General features: G+C 38.9%; 1 protein-coding gene across 4 annotated transcripts; it reads right to left on the bottom strand.

Moving 5' to 3' along the window:
• Positions 1-507: 507 nt before the first annotated feature.
• On the bottom strand, positions 508-27,016 carry LOC128914761 (tropomodulin-3-like). 4 transcript variants are annotated; one of them, XM_054214284.1, is made up of 10 exons: positions 26,957-27,016; positions 20,313-20,499; positions 18,719-18,875; positions 10,833-10,955; positions 10,136-10,225; positions 9,498-9,628; positions 8,184-8,291; positions 6,599-6,742; positions 6,103-6,247; positions 508-3,636 (listed from the first exon to the last, which is right to left on the bottom strand). In XM_054214284.1, exons 2-10 carry the CDS (start codon positions 20,436-20,438, stop codon positions 3,605-3,607), a joined length of 1,056 nt encoding a protein of 351 aa, XP_054070259.1. In that variant the 5' UTR covers positions 20,439-20,499; positions 26,957-27,016; the 3' UTR covers positions 508-3,604. The 4 variants fall into 4 exon arrangements, with proteins under 4 accessions (XP_054070259.1, XP_054070260.1, XP_054070258.1 ...); XM_054214285.1 differs by lacking the exon at positions 26,957-27,016 and adding an exon at positions 25,829-26,137; XM_054214283.1 differs by lacking the exon at positions 26,957-27,016 and adding an exon at positions 20,911-21,062.

The following is a 27,016-nucleotide window of genomic DNA, read 5'->3' as shown; positions in this document are numbered from 1 at the left end:
CTGGAGGTGTTCAAGGCCAGGCTGGATGGGGCTTGGAGCAGCCTGGTCTAGTGGGAGGTGTCCCTGCCCAGGGCAGGGGGTTGGCACTAGATGATCTTTAAGGTCCCTTCCAAACCAAACCATTCTGTGATTCTGACAGGCAGCCCTGCTGACATGCTCTGACCCTGTGTCTCAAAGGCATCACCCTTTTATCTATACACCTCCCCATTGCCAAATATGGCTGAAATAATGCTGCACAAAGCAGCCTCACACCCCCACCCCATTCCCTTGCTTGCTTTGAACGGGGGCAACAATATGCTGTCACTGTTTTTATGGGCTCTTGGACATCCTTCTGCCACCTGCTGTGTGAAAATCAAGTTCCACATCAATAGCCCTTTACTACTTCTCCTATTAGAGAAGAAAAAGTAATGGTTTAACATGAATAAATGCATGGGTGAACTTTAAGCAAGTCTGTGTACAACGTGAAAAAAAACCACACCAAACCAAAAGAAAAAAAAACCAACGACAAAAGAATACAGTACTTTAATCATCCAAAACGTTTACTGGTTTACAATCTGACAGCATATAGTGCTGATATGCAAAAACACTCAATTCATGTTTCCTCAATGGAAATTTAAATTGAACACTTGCTCGTTTGTAGCTTACAAACAGTATTACTCAAGCTGTAGAGAGAATGAGGCTATTTCTTTAAAATACAACAGTAAATAGATAATTGCTGTGGAATATAGGCTACCTTTCCATGCTCAGCTTGGAACTAACAGAATCAACAACATGAGTGGTCATTTGACTTCTGCATTAAGCCTGGAGAATAATCGAGAAGAAAAAAAAGTATTACCTCTTTTGGAAAAAAGACCTTGTGTTTATGGTAGCTGGTTATCAAAGTAATACCGCTTTTGCACTCAAAAAAATTTTAAGTCATCCACAAGATCTCACTACACTTGAGAGCATTAAATCAGACTTTGGTTTACAATTCCTGACTATCGACTGAATTCCTTCATTTAATCCAAAAAGGACATACATTGTAGGCACAAAAGTGATTGTTGTAACTGTTCCATGCATCACAGCAAATGTCTTGCAACAATTTGGAGGGCCAAACTTCTCTGGTTGAAAAACAAAAAACAAAACCCCAAAAAATAGTTTTCTGTGTCCAGCCTGTCAGATATCTGTCTTGAAAGTGCCAACAAGCAGTCAAGTACTTAGCTGCTGTCTACAGAGCCAGACCAATTATTCCGGTCCACTACTGTCATTGTGACAGGACACCTGAGAGCTGGAGCTTAAAAGCCCCTGCTGTTGATTGGAATATAAATCATACATCATTAAGCAGCTAAACTTGATTTAATAAAGTAAGGAAGGGATCTGGGCTATCATTTCCATAATCCAGCCTTTCATTTTTCTCCTCAGTTTCAAGTAGGAGATAACTGCCTGATCTGGTTAGATAATGATAAAATAAATCATCATAGAATCACAATACGTGAACAGATTTCTTGAACGTGCAGCCCTTCGACAAACGAAGGAAGACATTACAGCTTGTTTTTTGACACAAAATGATTATGGTGCCTAGCAAATAAAAAGTAAAGTACAGCTTTAGGCAACTCAGCACATGACATGCTTTGGCCATGTTTATACAGCACTGTCTGTAAAAAGACACTTGTGACTTTATGCACACTATATAAGAACTTAAATTTCAAAATCTAAAAAGTTCTTGAAAATTTACAAAACCCAAAACCAAAAGAAGCCCTTTTTGTTATTAGTCAGATCACTTCTAGTTGTTTCAAAATTATAGTATGTATAGCCTTTGGTGTTAACAGAATTAATTCCGACTTGCTTTTCAGAGAACACACTTATTTGTAATTGTAATAAAAAGGCCGATTCCGAACATGTTCTTCCGCAAGAATAAACCAGTTATATACATCCTCACTGAAGGCACTATAGTTTAAAATTCTCTGTACAGTTGTAGTTAAATTCGAAGTCACCTCCAGAATAAAGTCTGTCTTTAAAGATCTGAAACAAGATTTGCAGCAAATTACAATGTGGGCACAGTGTCAGAGAGTTGCTCTGGTGAATTTTTATAGTATAAACAACCTGATGCAAAAAGCTCAGTCCAATATGTTTTGTATACGTAAAATATTCACCATATAATGATCCTTAGATGAAAGCAGTTGTCAGTTGAATTCTCTGTTGCTATAATTATAGCCGAGCACTCCTTTAAAACATTTTTGTGAGTTTATGATGTCATGACAACATTGAGCAAACTAGTACAGTGCAGTCCAGACAGACCTACACCAAAAAGCCTCCAGATTTTCATATTATTTCAAGGAAGTCTACTGTGATTATGTACAGAAGTTGAAGTGATTCTTGTTGACTTATTAGTTCGCTTAGATATAGAACTTTAAATACTTCAATAATTACTATGCCATACAGATTTGACACTGCATATTGGTTAATTCCTGCACATGTTATGTAGTGTTTCAACATCAAGATGTAAGTAGAATAGAAAAATCCTTTCTTAAAAGTGTTACTTCATTGCTTTATTAAAAAATGATAGATTTATATGAAGTACTAATAGCTTAATGCAACTGCTTGAAAAAAAGGAATTTTTCCATTTGCTAGCAACTTAGTAACCTGGTTTTACAGTTACGACTGCTTTTCCTGTACAGAATTATGCAGAATTTAACAAATGCATGTCCACTACTTCTAAAGAAATTGATACTTATTACTTATGCAGATAAGGATTTTTAAACAAAGAATATAAACTAAATAATGCTGATGAACACATGAAATCAGTCTAAAAACATATCCAGTTTAGATACAAAGTAAGATACAGTTATGGAACGTTTTGAAAAAGACTTTAAAGATTTAGGTGTAATAGAAAAACTGTCATTTTTCAAGGCCCCTTTTTCTTTCTTTTTTTTTTTTTTTTTTCTTCAAGGCTTCCACTTTTTTACTAGTCCCTTAAGTCTCTTGTGAGAAGTCCTTAGCCAATTTATTTTTGTTTGGTTCAAAGGGATGTCTATAAACTTAATCACAGTATCAAGAACTAATAAAAAAATTTGAAAGTAGAATTACAAGTAAGATAGCTGTGAAAGATTTCTCTTCAGTGCATATGAACAAGGCTGAACAGCTCTACACAATGAGTCCAACTGCTGTGTGAAGAATCCCTTATCACTAACGCATTGTTTTCAAGAATATACATACCCCTCCACGTAAATAAACGCCCTCAGATTTTCTAACGAATATTTCAATTGGGTCATCATCTGCCCAATGATCTTGAATGTCCCATTCTTTGACTACAGACAATTATACCATTGATTTACAATTACATTTTTAGTAGAAAGCACAGCCGAAGTCTCGAAATACAAAAAAATTCTTTAAAAAACCACCAAAAACTATAGTACAGACTGTTGCAGTTATTGTGTCTCAATCTGAAAAACGTGATGCATACCAGCAGATTCTTAATACAACTTTGCTTTAAAAGGAATGGGGTTTCCAGTCTTTTCCCTTCTAACCCAGGTGAATGTAGTCCAAGATTGCCAAAGCTCACGGTGACGAGTGTGCCTCGATGGCCCTTGAAGTCTCCACACAGTTTTGACAAGATGATGATCTACTAATTGTCGCCTTCAACCCTTCTCTTGCGAACTGTAACAAGAGAGGGAAGAAAAAAGTTTTACTATTCTATCATTGCAACTACTTTTCGTATTTCTACAAGATCAACAGATAGTTTATACTTTGCCGCATAAAGTTTCGCATAATACAACTTAAGATAATTAACATTTAGTATTATTCGTCATTTTAAGCTTACGCGTTAGCAGTGCTTACTGTGTTATTCATGAACAGCCTCAAATGTTTGCGAGGAGAGACTTGCGGGAAACATGAGTAATTTTACATTTGTTAAGCAGATTTAGCCAGTACTCTTTTTTTTACATTGCAGTATTCCAGTGGTGGAGAATTAAGTTTACGTGGCTTCAAAATAAACAGTACAAGAGTTTCACAGTACATCCAGCACTATTTATACACTTTGCAAAAAAAAAATAACGTTACTTGCAATAGCCTAAAATATTGCATTTATTAATTAAAAAAATTTGTCAGAAAATGCAACAGCAACAAAAATTTGTGAATAAAAATCACAAAGGCTCACATGCTGTTTAGACTTCAGAGTATACAAGATTGACTGAATGACTGGAGCTTTGCTTAATATTTGTAGTATTTTAATTGATATTTTCTTTTTCCCCCCTATCAAATTCTATTTTCCTTTTCTGTGAAGACACAACAAATGAGGCTAAGAGTCTTGGATATCATATAGGGCATCTCCACTTTGTTTAAAAAAGTGGAGCAAGCACATCTATGTAAGAAAGTGATTCTGTTCTCAAATCCACTAATTGGGAATTCTGTAGTTTTACAGATATTTGCAATTTGAATTGGCCTTCTTTACCTTCACAGATCAAAATAACAGAGGGAAAGCTGTTTTGTTTCCCCTCCCTCCTCCTGTCTCAAGAAATGCTTTACATACAGTCTAAAGAAACAACCAGAATAGAATCACACTAGAATGTTACTCTTTACAAAGCCAATGGATTGCTCACTTTGAGAGTAACCCATAGACTTATATCTCCATTTAAATCCAAATCGTTTCCATCAGTGACAGAAGTTATGCATACCTGCTTTCATCAAATTGCAAGAACAGATGGAAAAGTTTCCAACCTTAGACTTCTCCCATCATGCAGTTAAAAGCAATATGCACAGTTTCAGACGAAGGAGAGGGAAGCAGTACAACACAGAGTAAACAAGGGAGAAAGAAGATAAAGACTGGCTTTGGGGTTTTTTTAGAAGAAACGTACAAAGACAGAAATGAGAGACTTTGAACACCTCAGCTTTCAGTGCTCAGTACCCAACTGGGTATTCAGAGTAACCCGTCTCTGTAGCTTCAGGGCTGGAGAGATGAAAAGGTATTTGCAGAAGCTTTTGTTCGCATACTCCAGACTAAGAAAGCAAAGAAAAAAAAGCAAGATATCAATAGAAACATAGATTTCCAACAGTCAAACACTAAAGTGAGAACTAGTGAAAAGAGAAACCTTAAAGGAAAGGAGAGACACACCCAAAGCGTTATGATGAAAAAAATAAGAATAACTCGTTTAGAATCTATTTTGAGAAACAGTTACGCAGTGTCTGAGTACCTTTCGTCTCTCTCTATGCTCTATTCTGTTATTTCTCCTCCATCTTTTTCAGATCTGTTCTCCACTTTAAGTTTTACTCAGAGGAGAGAAGATCTTTAAACCAAATTCCAATTTCCTATGTCATTCCCTCTAATGTGTCCCTGAACTATTGCTACCACTACTGAACTGCATGGCCCATTTTCATGCTGGTGAGATGTGCAATCCTTACCACAAAGCACCTAAAGCCAAAAAGTTTAATTAAATGGAATTTAAAAGGTAATTCTATTTAAATAGACAGACCACATTATCTTGTTGTAGTTGAGAGCTTCGAGCATTTGGCATTAGTATACACACTATTTCCATTCATTGGCTATATTATTAACCAATTTGCTGCTGGTCCATTTACATAGGATTCTAACAGATGAGCTGCAACAAAACTTAACTGCAGCAAATAAAGATGTCACTGCTACCAGCTTCCTTTAAGAGAGGCAGGGAAGGTACCTGGGCATGAACAGAACCGTAAGGGAAGAGATGACCCAGTCCCAACCTCTGCACATGACAGTACCTTCAGTTTCCTTGCTCACGCAATCCAAATGAGATTGGGTGTGCCGGCATTGAAGAGGGCATCCTGCACTATTAATTTCAAGTACTGCTTTTAAACAAACAATGAATCTTATCTGAATAAAACTGAACAATCAAAACTATTACTTTCTCTCATTGTCACAACTCAGGCGGAGTTTGAATGTTCTTGTTCTAGACTGCTAAAAATCATACACCTGAACACCCTGCAACAAAATAAAAGGAGAACATCAAGAAGCAACAGAAGAGTAGGAGTAAAGCACACGTATTTTGCTAACCTCGTTATGTCAACAGAAAAGCAGAAAAACCAGACACCTTTAAAACCTGTGCCACGCACACATTCATTTAACAGTCACTCTCTATTGACAGGTCTTACCCAAATCATTATTTTTTGTGATAGCTGCAGCTGCCCTGGCTCGAGGTCCCTGTTGCATGAAATGGTATCCAAATTTGAGTATTTTGGTGTTTTCTTCAAGCATCTTCGCAATTTCTACTTCTGCAAGTGTGCCCAGCTGCTGCCTCTGTTAAAATAAAAGGTACACAAAGACAACAGTGCTTATGTGTATTCAACCTAAAAGAGATCAGAATACTTTCATCATATTAGTCAATAAACACTTAGCTTCATATTGATTAATCTAAAAGGCAGAAGGTCATAAAGTACATTTGTGCACTTTAAAGCACAAGCAAGCACAGAAGTAACCAGGAATAAACTTCAACTGGATGCTTCTGAAAATCTTAAGGACAATCATTCATGGGGTTAAGATACTTAAAAGTAAAATATTCTGGACAGTGTATCACGAGCTGCCTTGTAAAAATATTCAGTCAGCTAGGAGAGACTGATTTAATTATGATATTACCACCACTTCACCTACCTGGTTATCGATTTTGATCTCTGTTAATGTTTCATTGTCTTTCAGTGCATCGACCAGTGCCAAAATTCCAACTCCAGTGATGAAGTTTGATTCTATGTTTAAACTTTTTAATTTTGTGTTTACTCTCAGCATATCTGCAAGAGCCTTTGAATGCAAGGGAGCGTCATTAAACTTTTGACATTTGCTGCAGTACATCACAGGACACAGTGATAACCATTTACACTGACTAGTTCAACGGGAGCAACAAGTTGACAGATGCATATCGTAACTTTGCAAGTTTTCACTCATTATTTGAGACTGAAGTGAGTCTTAAACTAGCCATTATCTACATTCCCTTTTTTAATAGTATTTAGTCTATAAAAGGCCTGTTTTTCTCTTGTTACAAACTAAAAAGCTACACAGAATATAAATTGTCTGAAATTAGCATATTGGACCAATTCCATTTTGTAAGCCTTCACAGCATACAATGAGTAATGCAAGCTGCTAAATAAAGGCCAGAGAAAGGGCGTTAGTCAACTGAAAGGAGAATTAGGTATGGTTAATTTGTAAACAGGAGATCTGACTTACAAAACGCTCGTGTCTACAGATTTGGTAGGAAGCAGTAAAATTCAAAGCTCTAAGCACAGTACCAGCAGGTAGCTAAAAGCACTCTTACAGAAGTGGCATATACCTGATCTCGTTTCTGAGAACATAAGAAAACAAGAACAGGTACCTGCTGAGGTTTACAGTCATAAAAATCACAATCTTTATTTTTATTTGTATCAAAACCACACCTGAGAAAACAAGCCTTTATAGATTTTTATTATAAATGTTTCAGTTCTACTGAAAAGGAACTTTTTAACTGACCCCAAACAAAGCTTTCAAACATTCATTCATTCATTTAATGGGAGTGTTTCAAACTCATTTTTTTTCTAATTTGAAATTAAAACAAATGCAAAGGATTGTCCTGGCAAAACAATTAGTGCTGTTTTCTTGCCACTTTATTTGCAAATAAATAAGGTACTGCTTTTGATTTAACATAGGAAAAACAAGACCAGGTGAGAAATACTTGTATTTCAATTGTGTCAAACTAGATACCTTGACTAATATTATGCTTTATATGCCAATGCTTTAAGCTAATCTTTGGTAGCAGGGAGATCAGAGAAACAGTTACTTTCCAACTTTCTTCAACTAAAACTCTAGTTAGTTGAAAAAGATTACGAGCTTTTTCAGTCCTCAATGTGCCGCTTTTAAAGTTAGTTTTCAATGTACTATTGGCTTGTGGAATGGAACTAAATGACTAGGAGAAAGAGAGAAAAGCAGGAAGGAGGTTAGCAAGATGAAGAGTCGGGGGAAGGGACTGGATAAAAAGAGTTCTCGCGTATCTCACGGATCTGACTCATTGCTTCGTATTAGTCAGCCAGCAGTCATTTACCAACTTTGATACAACAAAGGTTTGTTAAAGAAAACATACTTTACAGCGTAACAGAATTTAATCATTTCCATCTCTAAATATTTAAACAGGATTCAGTTCAATCCCTTACCATTGTCTTTCCAGCCTCACTTCCCTCGCACCCCACTTAAGCGCATTAGGGAGAGTACTTACAACAGCAACAGGATCATTGCTTCGGGTGGCTGCAAGGCTAAAATTCTTCACATGCGTGTTGGTTTCTAAGGCTTTTGCAAATTCTTTCAGCGTTGGAATTGGTATGTTCTTGAATTAAAAATAGCATTTCACTCTCTTGAGATACAGAAGTTTATCCCCTCCCTCCCAACTTCTTCCATTATCTTATTCTCTTTACAGCAAAACATATGATAATATTAACTATCACTGATCTCCAGCAGTCTCACAGTAATGGCCTAAATGTGTAGCAAAACTATATGTAAGATACAATGGCTATTAGAGTCATCAGTTTTATAGAGCAATGTCATCTTTACTACATTGATGCCACTGTCACAGTAAAAGCGTTAAAAAATACTTAGCTGACTTGAAATTTACTAAGCAAAATTTACACAAACTGAACATTCTGCTAACTATCAGCATCAAATTAACCTTTCACAAATATAAAAAGATTTAGAGCTTTAAACTGGTGAAACTACTAGCATTTCATTCTCTGTGTTCTATTAAGAATAATTCCATAATTTGCCAATCTATAGTTTGATAATGTTTACAGTGTAGTAGCAACCAAGTGTAAAAGGAATCATTTTAGATAATTAATTAGGGTAGCAAATTTCTCAGTTTATTATATCAGAAATTTTGTTCTGTTGCCTTTTTAGGCATTTATTTTGGCTAGCACTTCTCTACTGTACAATATTCTTAAACCATGTATTTTATTTTCTTCTGTTAGTAAAGGCAACAAATAGCCTAGGCTGCTCGAGAGGCTGCAGCCAGCAGCCTGTCACTGCTGTCTGCACTGTAGGTCAGGAGTCCTGTAGTTCTGTTTTCTCTCACGCAAACATGCAGAAGTTTTACTCATATTTAAAACCACAACTGTTACACTTATAAGCAGAAGCAGCCCTAATTGCCAACAGCTTTTTTGTGCAAGAACCAGAAGGATGTCAGGTACAAACATCACTCTGCAATAGCTGTGAGAGCACATTGCTTCATCAAGGACAAAGGAGTCAAAGTAGCAGTTAACTCCAGGATGGTGAGCTGCTGGAACTGTTGCCAACTTGGCAGCAACAGAAATCTGGGCTGGCAGTAAGAAAATCTAAAGCTTTTTAAATACACATTTGGCAAAAGAAACCAAGATGGCTTATCGGTTTAGCTCCAGGTTTCTGAGATTACACACACTGCAACATTAGCAGAAAGGCTGCTGTACTTAAAATAAGCCTATCGTGCTGTTATTACAGTTTTATGGCTTAACGTGTCTTCTACTGAGAAAAAGAGGCATATTTACTGCAGACTTCTGGTAATTACCTTAATGTTATTTAGATTGACTTCAACAAGACGGGAATCATTGTCTTTAATCCTTTGCAGCGTCTCCTCCACATTTGTAGGATTTGGCGGTTCATCAAAAACAGGCAACATTTTTTCACCTTTTACTATATCTGAAAAGGCATTTAATTGCAATCAAACAGGTCACATACACTCACTGTGAATGAATGATACACATACTAAATATTTACTGTATTTAAAGATCATTTCATCAGTCTTTACATCTTTCCTCCACCCAAAAGCCATACCATCGTCTCCTGACCATAGTTTCATAAAGTTCAATTCTTTTCCAAAGGTCCTCACGGTCCTTCTGCTTTTCTTGCAGACCAGCTTTTTTCAGAAAGCAGATAGGAGTTGAATTACAAACACAAACATGAAAATGCATGTTTATGCCTACTTTTATCCGCCAAAAAGTCAATTAACTGCAGAATAGATTTTAGTGTAGATATATTTTAATTCCACTTTTGCCAGAACTCAATTAGCAATGTTAGACATGCACATTTCCAATTGAAGAGTGAATAATCTATAAAGAATGCTAGTGCAACAGAAAATAGTTAATGCTATAGTAACTGTGTGCAGTACAAAGAACTCATTTATCTAGCACTTGCGTACACACTTACTTGAGAAGCTGTCTTTGTCAATCCCATTACTGCTTCCTACTACATCACAGAACTGATTGTTTGTTATCAAGTTAGACATTCCCAGTATAGCTGTAAAAGGAAAAAAAGAAAAAGCAAAAAACCAATTTTACTGTTCCTGAATAATTCAGCTCAGATGCAGAGTTCCTTTAAAATAACAACTGATATTTGTAAAACACCCAGTTATCAGTACAATAAGCCATTCTATCTCTTAATTTAAAGAAAAGTAGAAAAAAATTAATTAATTATAGACTTTTTTTAGTTGGCTTTCACATCTTAGAAAGCTTTTACTTCACCAGGTTCAAGCATCAAAGTTAAAAGTGCAGTTCAGTCACAAAATTCTTGACTGAAGCTTTAGGAATACAGGCGCATAGCAACACCTTCTTATGTGTGAGAAAAAGCAGTAGTGTACCCAACAAAAACCAGCCAGTCTGAGGAATGAAATTCAAGGTTTTGAGTTTGAAAATCTGACATCTTATGCAGGCCAAAATAATCTACCTTCCTATAAATTATCACAAATCAACAAAGATGATACACTACAACGAAACACGTTGTAGTTTCTTTCACAACTACAACTTCATATAGTCACATTTCAGGTAACAAATACACTACCACATTAATTATAGATCTTTCTCGTCTAAATAAGCACCAGCCCATTCGTACTTCAAAAAAAACTAACCTGCAAGGTCACCTAATTCTGTGTCTGTGGCACTGGTCAAGGCTTCCTCCAGTTCTGGATCAAGAGAGAATTTTTCTTCTGTGTAAGACTGTATAGGCTTTTGCTTCGGGATAAATATTTTCCCTGGAGTAAAGAAAATGAAGAGTCTGATGTTACTTTGTATTTTGTACTTAAGGAATACATTTAGTAAGTCCTGAGAAAAGCACCAAGGACAACATAAAGGAATGAGGTTTCTTCTGTTTGTTCTCGAAAGTCAGAGATGAGGAAAGAGCATAAGCAGGAATAGAACATTACTTATTCCAAATCTTCAGGAGTCTGTATCATGACTCCAATCTTATTTGTTTCTCCTAAGTATTAGAAAATAAAGTATAAGCCTCCATTATACATTTTAAACAGCCTAGAAAAAAAGAGCTTGTAAGGAAGATTTACTATCGGTAGAGAACGATGACCCATATCCCCTCAAGGAAGAAAGGGACCGAGGCAGAACTGTGATCTGAATGTGTCAGAGAAATAGAATATCAACAAATCATCTGATATCACAGACCTGAGTATTCACTGCAGTTTTACAGCACACACAATATTTCTGATTTGGGATTGTTTATTAATATCACATTCTGCACCAACTTTTTAGTCATTACGGACAGGTATTGGGACAAGTTATTTTAGGAGACATCATTATAAGTAGAGGTCTGTGTAGTTAGCACAATTGCTGTGTGTATCTTCAGCTGAAAAGTTAGGGTAAGAAATCAGAATATGAGAGCGCTATTCTAACAGTTGTTCTGAAAACAGTTCAGATGTGAATGATTTAGAATTGGCCTTTCAGAACAAACAAGTCTAGCACTGGGTAGGAACCACCCAGGAGAGGAAACGGGTGCTTAGGTTCAGGATAAACTGACATGGTAAATAAAAGCTCTGGTACCATATGACAGAACAAAACCAATGCATTTGATAGAAGTCAGTCACAACTAGAAAACTGTGAATCTGATCTTAACAGTTATTAAAAGTTTTCCAAACTTTCCAAGTTGCCTGAGCTATCTGTCAGCAGACAGAGCTGTGGGAAAGGGGTTCCAACTTCCTTTAGTTATTTCCTGGGGTAGGAAGCTGTGTCGATAACCGTCCTATGATGTCCCAGTGCTAGTTCAGGAACCCACGCTCTTCCATATTCATAGCTAAAAAACATTTCCACAGACAAATCATACTAGCTCGTTCCAATTACATGATGACAACCCGTCACACACCAGAATCGGACCAGCTGGGCAGAAGCCAGAAGACTAAGATTTTTTTACCTCGTACTGCACACAAGTGTATCTTGTTGCATGTTTGGACTAAGACTAAGTTTAGCATTTTTAAATACCTCCCAGTGACAAGAAGCTTTATAGGGATGTTTCAATTATTTTTTTTTTTCTGGGAAATTCCAACAAAGTAGGATTTTGATTTCGCCACTTGTGGGAAGCACTGCCTGAAGTCAGCTCCTGTGTCCCACAGCAGACACAGGCATGACAAAACGCATCCACCTTTTCTCCCTCTCCAAATTCTCATCCTAGATTACAATAGTTTGTGGTTCCTTTTCTTTTTAAAGGAACTTAATGCATTACCACTAGCACAGATTACAAAGAATTCTATCAGGTTTTTCTCTGACAGCACAGTCTGATGACCAAGATCTGTTGCTAACAACACAGGATTTTTGTTCCTGGGTTGCTATCTCTTTGGAAAGTTGTACAAATGGTCATTATCCATATTTAGAAGCAGAACATAAATCTCCTTACATAACTGCCCTGACTACAAACGGTAGCCGAAATGAGCTGACATGCAGTACCACCCATACCTCAGGTCTGATGGACACTGCAAAAGAAGCTATGTGGTGATTCAGGATTAAAAGAAAACCTCCATAAATTAAGACTTATTTTTGTATAAATGCGGATTATTTTGGTATAACTGATATGGTACACTTCTGCCCCCATTTTATTTTACCAGCATCACCTACTGGGGACAGAATAACTTTCAACTTAAATTTTAAATTTCAGAAGAGGTATGAAAATGTTTGACATGGCTTTCATTAACCCATGTTTACTCTTAACAGCTTATACATTATCTAAAGCCTTTTAGTAGCTATGTTTGCATTGTTTTTCCTCAGTAATACAGACTGTGAGTAAAAGAGTGAGGAATTCAGAGTACAAGGAAGAAGACACGCGTGATTCCAGCACCTGAGCCTTTGTTCACGTCATCCTATTTGCAGCATCAGTGCAGAGAGCAGCGAGTGGGAGAAGGAAACCGATCTCAGTTAAAAATAGCTTTGTAAAAGCGTATTTCAACCTAGATCAGCCTCCTGTCTGGTTCATCACACAGTACGCACAAAAAAAAGAGCTACTTTTCCTTATGTTACTTTAAGTAATTCTTAAATTTATAAGTTAGGAACTTCTGGTTCTAACCATTTGGTTCTTAAGAGGAAGACTAAATTTATCCATACATGCCTGATTCTTGAGATAAACTAAAAAAAAAAAAAACAACCCACCACCAGTGTATATTCATTTTTTATTAAAGCAAAAATGTTAAAAGCCACTCCCCTCCAGAAATGTTCATTGCAGCCAACTCCAGTCACATGAACTGGGTCAGGAGCAGTTTCTGTTATAAAACAGGTCACACCCTTGTGTATATAATCTCGCATTCATTTGCTTCATCACATCCTAGCCCAGAGTTCAGAGGTTTACAATGAACATACGAAAGCAGGTTCTTCCCCATTCCCCACTTCTAGTGACGAACTTACTTTAAAAAAAGATAAGACCCCTGTGTCTCCGGGGACGATGATCTAACTCAAGGCCTGCTGCCAGGACAGTTTGGCAATTCCCTTCCCCCCTTACTAATGTAAGCTTTTTTTTTTCCTTAAAAAAAAAAAAAACACCAAAAAAAACTACACATCTGTGCAGCCCATGAGATGAATAGCTTTCTCAGCCCTCAAGTGGAATGTTTCCAAATAGCAGGGATTTGATCACATGAAGGAACATGACATCCTCCTTTTCAGCCAACAAGGATACTGCAAAGATTAAGCAATACAACATGAAGAGGCAAATTTCAGAGATGTTCACATCATTTCTGTAATAATTATATATTCAGGCCTTCTATGCCTTTAGCTAACGTGTTAAACGATGCACATCCCAGGACTAATTCACAGGCTTTCTTTGCTACAGAATGAACTTTCAGTGCCAAGTTCCCAACAATCATACTGCTGAAGAGGCAGAAACATTGGACGACGCCTGTTGACATGCCCTAGACATTTCATACACAGAATCACATTATCTAAGGTGGGACTGAAAATCTTGGCGAAACCAGGTCTGTTCAGTGTGGCCATGCACAGCATATTGCTGCTACTATTCTCACATATCCCACAGTCCTACCCCCATCCTAGCAGGCAGCAAGTGGCCACAACTTGCAGATCAGAAGAAAATCTAAAATGCACTTCACAGTACTCTGTCTGCAGAAAAGGAATCAAGTATCACCTGAGGACAACCAAATACAAGCTCGTCTCATCAGTGACTCCATGAAGAAGAGCAAGCATCATCTGATATATTCCATACATCTTACGTTCCTTAAAGCTTCATCAATCCAGAAACTGATATAATCCACAATTCATCCATCACCAATTCTCACCATGTGACAGACTTAGGTCCATCAATTCACTTGTAAGCACAGTTTAATACTATTTTTTAATTCAATTTACAAGTGACTTCCTCGGTGTCTTACTGTAGGGACAGCACTGCTATTCGTTATCTGATTACAGAGGACATAGCAGTGAGTTAGAAAACTGTTTTATATTAAGGCTAGAGTATCACATGTTATTTATGTTCTTTTGTTCTAGTGGTCTTGTATGGAGAATGTCAATTCGACAAGTTGTTTCTCCAAAGCTCCTACAGGATATTAGCTTTATTTTACAACATGTAACGCTCTTCCTTTAAAGACCAGTGACTGAAAGGCAAACAGAGAACATAGCATCCCAAATCCTGTGGCAGCAGAAGCAAATGGCATTCTGAAACAAAAACTGAACAGGGCAGCACCAAAAGAGCTCTAGCCAGGTAACTACAGTTTCAGCCTAACAATATTTTCTGGGTGAGAGAGCAGGAACAAAAACCAACCAACCCAGCACTAAAGTAGAAGTTACATGAAATGCAAATCTACACAGAACAAACATACCCCGGCAGGAATGCAGAGGGAGAGCTGGAAGAGCGCGCCATGATTAGGAGAGTGCAAAGGCTAGAAAGGCAAAGCTTAGTTTAATTTGCTAACGCCTTGCACTATACAGCACAAAGTACATTGCTGATGTTAGATACGTTTTTATCTCAGGTGCAATAATTCTCATCTTTTGCTTCTCTAAGAGAAGCAAGGAGCATTGCTCAGACACACTGAACACACTTGAGGGCAACAGACTCCAGCGCTGAAGCCTCACTTCACTATTTAGATGAGAGATCCTTCTCTCTGCAGTATGCCTTGTAAAATCTTTATGACATACTTACGTCCACAGATTGAGACAAAGCTAGTTTTGTTGAAATTATTACCACATGAATCTCTTGAACAATGGTTTACTGTATGGTTCAACACTTAATTGGAACAGAATGTGACTTAAGTCATTAAATTGTGTTTGAAAACAAAGTATGTTTTTAAGGATGCTTTTAGAAACAAAGTCAGGCACTGGAAAAATGCAATAGAATATAATATAGGGATTGTTAAACTTCATGTTTCTTTAGCACTGTTCATCTCACTACATCAGAACACTTTACATGATTTCAAATCTTCCACATTTCATAGCACACAGCAAAAAAAGGTTCCAAAGGTTTGGAGAAATCACATCATCTGTCAGTGAAAGAGATGCAACATTGTTCTGTAACATGTTACCTCAAAATGGGGTACTTGGGACAACTGGAAGAGGGGATTTTCCTTTACACTGTAGCAGGGAAACAAGGGTACCAGAATCAGTAGCAAGACAGGACGTTTAAAATTAAGCCAGGGTAAGCTTCTTTGATAAACCCACAGGCCAAACGGCCATGCAGATCACCAGTTCTACTAAAATAGGAAAAGGAAAAAGAAAGAGAAGGATAGATTTTCCCTCTCTTACTCCATGAAATGAATTAGACCAAGTTAGAGCAATGAGACCAGCTAGGCACGCAGAAATATTTTAGCAAAGCCTAACCCACAAAAATAGCACCAAGAAAATAGACGCAACTCCAATCCATCTCTCCCCCCAAAATCTCTGGAACTGAAGGTTATGATTGCCAGTTTCCTTCTGAATTAACAGAATAATCAAGCAAGATTTTCATGTACCCCTATTCCACAATTTGTTAGCATTTCTGCATAATACATTTAGCTAGACAAAAAGTACAAGTCAGCTAAGGTGTTTGTTGTTGTGGATTTTATTAAAGAAAAGCACATTAGGATAAGAGCTCCTTCTAGATTAAAAACATCCTACACAAGTATTAAATTTTGCTCCACTCCCTTTCCAAGTTTTACATCTAGATAAAGATCGTGATTTCTTGCTTTAAAAGATTAAGTTACATAGGTTTGACATTTTTGTGCAAAATGGCCAGAAACAGGGCAGCAAGTCAAAGCTGAACCGTAACATTTTCATGAGGGGAAAGGAAAAGGTTATCCCTCACCTACTACAAAATGAGCTTAGCCTTCCTGCCTCCTCCTGCCCATTTAACACAGCATGGATTTCCATACTGAACATTTGTTTCCACATTTTTAGTTTTAAAGAAGGTAAGCTACATTTCATTTTTCATATTATTTTCTCTTCTTCTATGGTACTAAAATAAATAGTAGAAAAAGTTATTAAATAGCAACTCTTTTTTTTTTTTTTAAAGAGATACAGGAAATTTTACTAACTAAACTGGTATGACATATTGCAACATCCAGACAGACTGCTATTTAGTAATACTTTATTACATAAAGGAAATGACATTTGATCTTTCTTAACCAAGATCTGTGTAACAGCTGGACTCTTCTGGTTTTGTACATGATTCTCACAGATTTTATCCACCCAAACAAATAGTTTTGCTGTGTGCATGTATATGTAAGCTGACATTAAAGAACCACCTATCTGAATGAAGCACTAGGACTCAGTAGAAAAAGAAGTACTAACTAGAGCAAATCCACCATGCCCAGAGTCTCACATCCTGAAGGAGTGGTGTATGAGCTAGCCTGGTTATAAAGGATTCCCCAAACCAGCCCGAATATGAGGCCCGAATATACTTGAACTTAATCACGTTAAACCATTAGGCTGCCTGCAATACATACTAGCAAATATGCTGGGCAAGAAGCAGAACTGGGGAGGAAGCAGTGGCACGCTAGACAGCCAAACATGGGATCAATTGGTACTTGCCAGCAGCGGAGATATGGTAAGGGTACCACTGCTATAGGTACCTTTGACTGCCTTCTACGTTCAATACATTGCGTTACCCTTAACTCAGTTACTCTTACAGATTCAGCCAGCAAGCTGTTGTTCTGTCAGCAAAGGAGCGTCACAGTGATCATCTCTCAACAGAAGTGGTGTTAAACTACACAAATAAGGCAAAACACAGTGTATTGAGGAAGTAGTACGTCATACACAGTGCAGCACATTCTAAAGTCACAGTCTTTCTATTACTTCAAGAAAAAGAGAGACCAACATTGTCAAGTAACAGCAATCTGGTACAGGCAGAGAACATGCAAATACCCCCAACAAAATTTTCACCAAATATACACCACAATCACAATCATACATACAAACTCATGAAATGAATGAAGACTCAAGTCTGAAATAAGCAATGATTCACACCAGAGAATTAAGTAGAATTACGGGATTTCAAGCCCTTAAGAAAAGAGGAACCTGTTCATCTTGGGCAGCTGGAATACAACTTATCAAACAGTTTACTGAAGTCTTACAGCAGCAGATCTTCCCTGCTGCTGGGGAAGGTTCAGACAAGCTAGGATTCACAAGCAGTACACAAACACTGTGGCAACAACTAAAAGCTGCCTCCTCCTATGCATATGTGCCCAGCACAGGACTGGGAGTTTCTGTCCCTACCAATAGTGCTTAGTAAGACACAACAAATTCGGGAACTCTTGCTTTGTGGTGGGGAAAAAAAAAATTAAAATATATTCTTACAATATTTAAGATGCACATTCTTTTTTATTTTCCCCTGAAAAGGAAAATGCTTCCCCATCAAGTGAATGAGAAGACTAGATCCAAAACAAAGATTTAAAATCCCAGGCTTTAGCAATGCGCCCACTCATTGGGTCAATGTTTCCATGGTTTTTAGACCACAAACCACTGCCAGATTTCAAAGCTTCTTGCGATGTTAACTATGTAATTAGCTAGTAATAACTATGCAATCTTATTAAACCTCTCAGTAAGGATACCAGAAGGACAACAAGATTGCATACACCACTTGCCTGGCCTTGTCAGCCTACAATGTCTCTGAACATTACTGAGTATCTACCACGACATTATTCTACTGCTATTTTCTAAATTCAACATAGTATTACAAACACTACCATCTGTACTCAGCACCACAAGGCATAAGCCACAGGCACAACAACAGCATTTGTTATTATTGACACAAATCAGGAGGAGCTCTTACTTTGAGGACACCATCGCCATCAGAACTTTGCAATCTTTGATAAAATCTTTTGAGTCTTATTTCCTTCCTGTGCTACATGCAAACAGCACACCAGCCCCAGCACCACAAAACACTTGAACAGGAAGCATCCCGCCTCTGCACAGTAGCACTCATTTGGAAACGCCACAAGTTAAAAAGCATTAGAGCTGCCGGTGATTCAATAAACTTTGGTTTACAGTAGTTCTGCCTAGTCCACTTCAGAGATTTCATAACCACCTACACCGGAAAGGGCGGTGTTACCTTTCTTTTCTCTTGTAAAAGGCACATAGTCTTCCCTGTCTTTGTGCTCAAGAGCCTGCTTCTCCAAATATGCAAGGAGTCGCTCCCTGTCGAAGGGACCTGAAGCCTTTTTAGCAGTCTGGTCTTTCTGTCGGAAGCCTGCAGGCAGAAGCGCGTTCTGCAAAACAAAATGGAGCAAACAAGTACAGCTTAGAAAGCCTGAGTGAACACCTCTTCAGTTTCATTTCCTTCTTCCCTCTCCCTGTCCCCAAGGTTCAAACCTGATACATTATCCCTTTTAGGCAATCTTTGATCCCTTGCCAACTTCCTTTTTTTGGGGGCAGGGGAGGACACAAGGTAATCTATTCTTTAGGTACCAAGAATATAACTAGAAATAGAGCAATCTGCACTCTGATTAGGACTGAAGCAATTCTTTAAGTACAATAGCTCCCAGCACTAGACTAGCTAGTTACTTTTCATTTCTTTTCTAGAATGAACACTGTTTAAATGAGGAGTAGTAAATAAAACTCAGTTATTTACAGTTTAGACTTTCAGCAAGAACACTGCTTCCTCCATCACTTACATCCTTGTATTTCTAAGTCTTTAAGACAACTGTCTATACTATTTGCTGGCATTTTACACAGAGCATTTCTAGTTTTGACCTGACTCAAGGTGGGGTGGTTTTTTGCTATCAATCACCAACATGGTTCAGCTAAAGAAAAAAAAATCCAGAAAAAAAAAGGAGGATATTAATAAGGAAAGGACAGAATGTATAGAAATTCAGATTGTCATAAAAGACAACCAATCACTTTTGCCAGTTCTCCTCTGTTAAAATGTCTATAAAGATATAGCCAATTAAAATATCAAGAATATCTTGCAGTGCAACAAAATAAGTGACCATAATATTCTTCTAAGTGATCCCTGAACATCAAGTTTAAATTTATCATGGTCCTGTTAAAGCAAGAACAGAAAACCAGGAGGTGAAAACACAAATCCTGGACTCTGACATTATCTGCAGTATCAGTGGAGGACATAACTCAGCTCTTGATAACAGAGAGCTAAAATATTCCATATTCAATACCCCATGCTGACATAATCATTCAGGATCTGAGCAATTACTTGCCTCCTCTTTGCAAAGTCAGCACGGGACAGGAATAGATACAGGCTACCCACAGGGCCAGGAATCTTTAGAAGAGGTCAGCATCCTCCCTCTCCCATCAAACTTCAACAGTAGAAGCAACAAAATAAAAAAGGATACAAGAAGGCTCTTTAACAGACAACACTGGAAACAGGAAAGTTAAACAGACCTTTCTAAACAAAGATTATTTTCAAGAACATGACTAAGAGCAATTTCTTATTTATAAATAAATCCCAGAAAGCTCCTCCTGAGAACCCCTTCTTCCTTTTTCCTCTACTGCAGTTGCATTCACATTGTAAACAGGAAATAAACAACTGAAACATTATATATACATATATATCTGTAAATAAGATCATTAGCAGACTAGGCAAGAACTCCATCTAAAAGTATATTGTTCAAGTAAAAAAAAAGTCTCAATTTATTTAAGACTAATTTCTGAGCAAACAAAACCCAAAATTTCTCTTGGCTAATACCTACCTCAGGGTCAAGATCATCCAAAACGGTTTCCAGTTGTTTCAGTTCTTCTTCCGAAAGTTTGCCAAGAATTTCATCCTCATCGAGATCTTTGTACTTGTCCAAGTCCTTTCGAAATGGGAGCGTCATGACTTGGGTAGTAGAAAGTTGCTCAAACACTTCAAAACCCAAATCTTATTCTTAACCAGATCTATAAAAAAAAAAGTTTTAAAAAGAAATAACCATAGTTAAGGTAAATATCCCAACTACGAAGTATCTTCAACCTCCACATACATGTCCAAAAGGAAAGCTTTTTCATCCATATTGATATCTACCTGTTATTCCACAACAGACAAAGAGCACTTGGAAGCTGACCACACCTTGCTGCTTCACTGACAAGAATCCCATCCTGCCACACCATCAGTATCTAAGCTGTATTTGTTTTCAGAAGAATGCCAGTACCCAGCTTTCTCTATGAGAACTCCAAGGCCATAAGAAAGATCCATCTGGAACTAGATGATCTTCAAGGTCCCTTCCAACCCAAACCATTCTATGATTCTATAATTCCCACAGGGCAGGCTGGGGAATTAGGAATGTAGGAGGGAGGAGATAGCAACTATACCTAGTATTTGTGAGTCCAGCTGAACACCATCAGGTTTTACAGATACTGCAGCCCAAAGAAGAGTTAAGATGCTTCTATTGTTGCTGCTGCTGTTCGAGGGCAGTAAAGGAAGACTTCACTACAAACAAGCTAATTGGTTATTACTGACTCATATCCCTGTGTATTACCTACAGAGGGAACAAAGGAAGTTTGCCTCTGAGTTAATTATAGCACTACCATTGAAGTAACATGCTGTTCTGTCCGAGGAATATTAAAATACCTTGATGAAAGGCTTAGGGAATATAGGTCCTAAATAACAGCACTCCACTCAATCCTACTACCAAAAAAACAAAAATTAAAAATACAGAACAGATCACATAACTGCTCACTAAATATTATACTTAGAGGAAATCAGGGTCCTTCAAAAGATGTACAGTCTACATAGTACTTCTCATAGACAAGGAGAGCACAGGAAACCTTTTTTCTAACAGTGACAATTTTTAAGCATTTGGCTTGGAAAAAAACCCCGAACAGTATTGAAACAGGTTGGTTTCTCTCATTTCTCTGTGACAAGTTCTGGGATTCTCCTTTTGTTCAGCCAAATTCTTGCTTCAAGTAGAACACACACAAAAGGTAACTTGAATGACTCTCTTTAAGCAAGCAAGAGTGTCCATAATGTATTTGGGAGCAAAAGCTAGATCCAGACAATTCTATGATTCAGGCTCATTAGCCTTCCTAACCTCATTCTTGGCTCTATAAAAATTCTCACCACAGATCAGACATACAGCAAACATTATTTGTTCTCCAGTAGCTCACATTCCAGTTCAGATGCTCACACCACATATACTAACTGCATTACTTCAAACGTGCACTTACACTGTACTTCAAAACCAGATCAATTCAAAGCTATTGCCTCTTAAATAAAAGTAAAAGAAGGCCATATATACATACTATACCGTGGAATCCTGCTTACAGGATTCCTTCACCTCATTTGTTTACATCAAGGAAGGTCTCCCTGGCTGTCACAGCTACATACAGTGATAATTTAATTCAGAGACACTGAACATATGAGCACATAAAGGTTCATCCATGCCATTCGGTCAAATTTACCGGTAAAGTAAATCTGGTTTTAACAATTGCCTTTGCAAGAATAGTAAATTTTCAGTTCCTACCAACATCTACACCTGCACGAGGAATATATTTACAGCTATTTTCAGGATGTCTGCTTTTAAAAAAGTATTACTTATATAATCACTAGAGTTTACTTGTAAACCACAGCTGACATCGATAGGACATAATTCCAAAGCTGAACTCACTTAGGTGAAGTTCCCTCAAACATAACAAAAAACAGGAGAAATTCTCAATTTCATAGTAAATTACATCAAAAGAACAGTGTCTGGCTTTCTCTGCACTAAAACCAATCACACTGGAAGACCTTGGGCCTTTTGCAAGAGGTGACAGAGCTGAGAACATCAGGGTTTAATGGCTGCAGAAAACACAGACTGTAGCACACCTATGTTTTTCACAGCTGTGTCCCAAAAGTAACCAAAGGAGAGTCTCCATGGTCTAGCTACCACCTCCTTTCATAGTCTCATGGTACTTGTTTCTCCAGGTGCATAACAGCTGAAGAACAATTAACTGATAGCTGCAGCAGATGCCACACAATCTGCGTGCAAAATTCTCCTTCTGAGCCTTAATGTTTTCCCTTTCCTTACAGTTTAAGCCATTACACACTATCATAAGAGAAAAACATTTCCTGCAGCTGATTACACAGCATTGTTTGTGACCAGGCTGCACTGTCTGAATCTTACATCAACATGCTGCTATTTACCACATTTCTGCATGTCCATTTGCATTCAAATATTAAAAGGTGTAGTTTTAACAGGTAATTATAAGGAGCAGAAGAGTTAGCATACTGCAGAATAATGCTCCCCTTACTCTGAGAGAGCAGCACTGCATAACCATATATTACATTCACGTAGGCTGTATTTCTTCTCCATGAATCGTTGTAAAATGCTGTCACTCAGAATTAATTACCTTTTATTTACTGCATTGGTATGCTTTACATTGGAAAATTACTCATCCTTTGTAATACATTAATTAACACTCAGGTCATAGCCCTCAGTCTCACTTGTTTTTATAATATGATTAAAGTAGCCATTTCAAGTACTGAGCCACGGTGTTCACACACACACAAGTGTGAAAAATAAGGCAGCAGAGAAAAAAACCCCATATTTCTGTAACTGAGTCTTCACTTCAGCAAGAGGAAGAGAATCACATGTGGCCTGGCAAATTTCAGTTTAAGGAGTTTTGGACACATTTTCTAATACCTATCAAAGGTATCACTTAAAATATGAAAGCATACTTAACTTGAGGCACCTTTAAGAAGTTATGATGGTAGCACTGATTAGCATGTCTGTACTACATAGAGATTGCTTGGTAACGACCTTCAGATACATTCCCTACAATAGAAACTACAGCATGTATGACACTCATATATACCGTGCTAAAACTCAGGTTCTAAAACATGGTGTCAGGAACTCTCATTGCCTAAAAAGGGCATAAAGGCCAGCTGAAGCTCTAATCTAATCAAACAAGCCCCTCACCTCCCATTAAACACATTTGGTACTCTGTTTGCTTTCCATCACTCACTCTTACAGCACAGAGAATGATACATGCATAACAAATTACAAGTTTTTAGAAGGAGCAGTTATTTAGACTGTGAATATTTGTGGCACATCTTACTGCAAAATCGTAGGCAAAACTGTAACCATCAATTTTGGCTTTGCAAATACTTTGCACTTTTTTGAGGAGCAGAGCTAGTTTTCTTTTAAGTATCCTTCTTAGGTTTGCCATGAAAACATTACATACATTAAAAGCTGAAAGGGCTAGTATTCCTTTTTCAGATATATCACTATGAGGTAAAGTAAGTTCTTCACTCTAGAAACTTCATAGTCCCATAAGAAACATTTGGGGAAATGGAAACAAAGCCAGCACTTCCAATCAATCAAATTTCAATTCTGTGTTTATTAAACTGAAAATCAGAAATTAAGATATTCTGCTGGACATCACAAAGACAAAAATCTTGGCATTATTCCTTCACCTGAGAAATCAATGAAGAACTAAAGAAATTAGAAGATAGCAGTAACTTTATTTTAGGACACTTTATAATTACCAGAATCGTTCCCTGAAAGACTGTCAAGCAACTTTCACACACCTCTTAACTACAAGTTAAAGTATTTTTGGTTTAGTCTATCTGAAAGTGTATTTTTAAAACCCCAAAGATTCTAAAAACAGCTAGCTTCTGATTTTCTTTCAAAAATTCATCCCCCCAGAAATTTCTACTATACTTAAGAACACAATTTCTTGGGACCCTAACAGGTGCAACTCTTTAGAAATATTTTGCCCACAGAAAACTACAGTTTTGTTAAAGTCCACTGTAAATGATTTCCATAACTTGGATTTTAAAATAGAAGTGACATCATGAAAAACAAACCAAGCCAGTTTTGGCCAGCACGTTCACAGAGTTCACTTTAATCTCATTTGTTCCTTCGGAGCCTCCTTCCACCCAGCCTCTGGATGAACCCGTCCCGGTGCAGGGGGGTCTGCAGGGCTGTCAGCATTCCTGGACCAGTCGGGGGCCCAGAACATCTCAGCTGCTTGGAGAAGTCTAATCTGAGTGTTTCCCCAGGGAATCCCTACAATGGCAACGATCTGATTTTCCAGTGTGCGAGATTCTGTAGAACTGCTTATGAAGAATGTGCTGCATTTGAAAGAACTTTATTTATCAAAACTAGGAGAAAACCCAGTAAACATAAATATTACCATAACCCCAGCAGGCTCTTTAGGATGGCTTTGTAATGCCTCACAATACGTCTGCTGAACAGACCAGTGCTGCTTTTCTTAGAAAGAAAAGCTCCCAAGAGCCCACCTGAGCCTTGCAAATTTCCAGCCTCGGGTAGGGGACACAAACCAGGTTCTCCTGCGCAGGGAACCAGCAGACATTCCCTAGCCCAAAGCTTTACAGAGCCAGCAGGTGGCAGCTCATCTTTGCCTAGGCTTTTTGTCAGGCTAAATTGAGTTTTCCAGGCAGCAAGGAATAGCTATTCTGGGCTATTTTCCTATAAAAACAAGCCCGAGGCTTCATTCTGTTCAAAGGAACAATTCACTAAGCTTTACAGATGGCAAGTGGAGCTTCCCCAACTTCACATTTGTCCATACAGTAACCCAGGGAGTGAACGGCGACAGCTACTGCAGAGTTAACTACACAGACCATGAAGATTCTTCCATGATAAAGGACATCAGAAAACACCTGTATTTCCAGTTTCTGCCAGCTCCTCCTCTGTATTAGAGGGCACCTGGAATCAGACAGAGCCCACTTTGCTGTTTCATGTCTCCTATATAGAGCTACACAGAACTAGAACGCAGCTATTTTGCGGGCAGGGTGCTCTGAGTGATGGCTAAGTTGCCAAGTTGGCTTTATCCCATAAAAACTTACTCCTGTGTGCCTGTTCCTGAAAACCAGTCACCCACGCTGCAGGGCTGTATGGACATACCCATCCAGCCCAGGCAACAGCACAGGCGACAGAGCCAGGAGCCCCGAAGCACACATTCGGCAAGCTGCATGGGGCACAGAAGGTGAAGCCCTGGCAGCGCAGGAGGTGGCACTTCAGCACAGCCATCTCCACAACACTTCCAGGCACACTCATCAAACTAGCTGCAGGGCAGGTGTTATCATCCCAAAGAAATACAAGGCAGGGATAAGCTAAAAATCCCAGGTACCAAATGCCTGCCCTGAGAAGATCCTCTGACAGAAATCACCACCCCAGCTGTCTGTTCCCTCTCCCAACACGCAAGGCAGCACCACTGTATTGGGAGTTACTGCCCAGACACAATGAGGGATATTTTGGCATCATATTTTTTTTTTTTCAGACGGTACCTGGATTTTCTTCAATAGAGATGTACTGCCCATGGACACTGACACACTGTATCTCCTGGAGGAATCACCTATAGGTGTTTCACTCAAAAAGAAACATCAGATGCAACCTATTGAACGTTTATAGAAACATTCAGATGTTTGTATCTATTATGGAAAAGTGGCAAAACTTACAATCCTAGAATGGAACAGCAGAAGACATTCACTTTACTCCCACTGTGTTACTTAGGGAAAACTTCCAAGTACTAGCCTGTTTCAGGTTCTCCCCTCCACTACAGGCTATCGTTCAAGATCTGTACACCCGACACAGTAGCAAGACATTAGAGATAAGGATACATTCAATATATTATGTATATATATTTATATTTAAAGCATGCAGCAACCTCTCTAGAATAGAGTGCCGATTTTCAACACAACTTGCGCTGACCCGCAAAGAAACAGGCAGGTAGCTTTCAGAGGCGTGTACTGCAAGCGTATGTGCAAAATTCCCAGGAAATACAGAAAACGGGGTGCGCCGAGGCGAAGGGGAGCCCACTAGGCCTCGGCCATCGCCCCCCCTTGCCGGGGCCCGGCTCCCTGCCAGAGCACAGGCCTAGTGGTCCCGGGGCTACCGAGCACAAACCCTCCAGGGCAGCAGCCCGCACACTTTATAACTTGTAGAAAACATAAATCGCAAGTTGAAAGAGTTATGCTAACCAGATACTCCAGGCTAAGTTTGTGAAGTTTCACAGCAAAGTTGGGCGCTGGCTAAAAAATTAACCAACACCCCCCACCTCCCCCCGCTTCCTCTCAGCCCCGAAGGCGGCGGGGGAACCCCCCCGCTGGAAACCCGCATTTCCCCCTGCCAACACCAACACCCCTCCCCGCGCCCCCCAGCCCCGCTCTGAGGAAGCCCTGACCTCCCCACTACCGAAACCAGCCCAGGTTTCGGTGCCGTCCCCCCGCCCCCGCCGCCCCGGTGAGCCACTGGGGTCCCGGCCCTTCTTCTTCTTCCTCCTCCTCCCGCCGCGCTGTGGCGGCGGGCGGAGGGCTGCCGCCCACCCCCACCAGAGCACCGGAATGGCCGCCGTCCCTCTCCGTGCCCCCGGCCACCCGCCCCCGGCCACCCGCGGACGGCCGCTCCCCGCTCACCCGGGCGGCGGCGACCCAGCTCCCTCAGCCGCGACCAGCAGCCCCGCGCCCCGCCCGCCA

This window comes from Rissa tridactyla, chromosome 9, assembly GCF_028500815.1.
Source record: "Rissa tridactyla isolate bRisTri1 chromosome 9, bRisTri1.patW.cur.20221130, whole genome shotgun sequence".
Taxonomy (NCBI): domain Eukaryota; kingdom Metazoa; phylum Chordata; class Aves; order Charadriiformes; family Laridae; genus Rissa; species Rissa tridactyla.
This window is presented reverse-complemented; position numbering and strand designations above follow the sequence as displayed.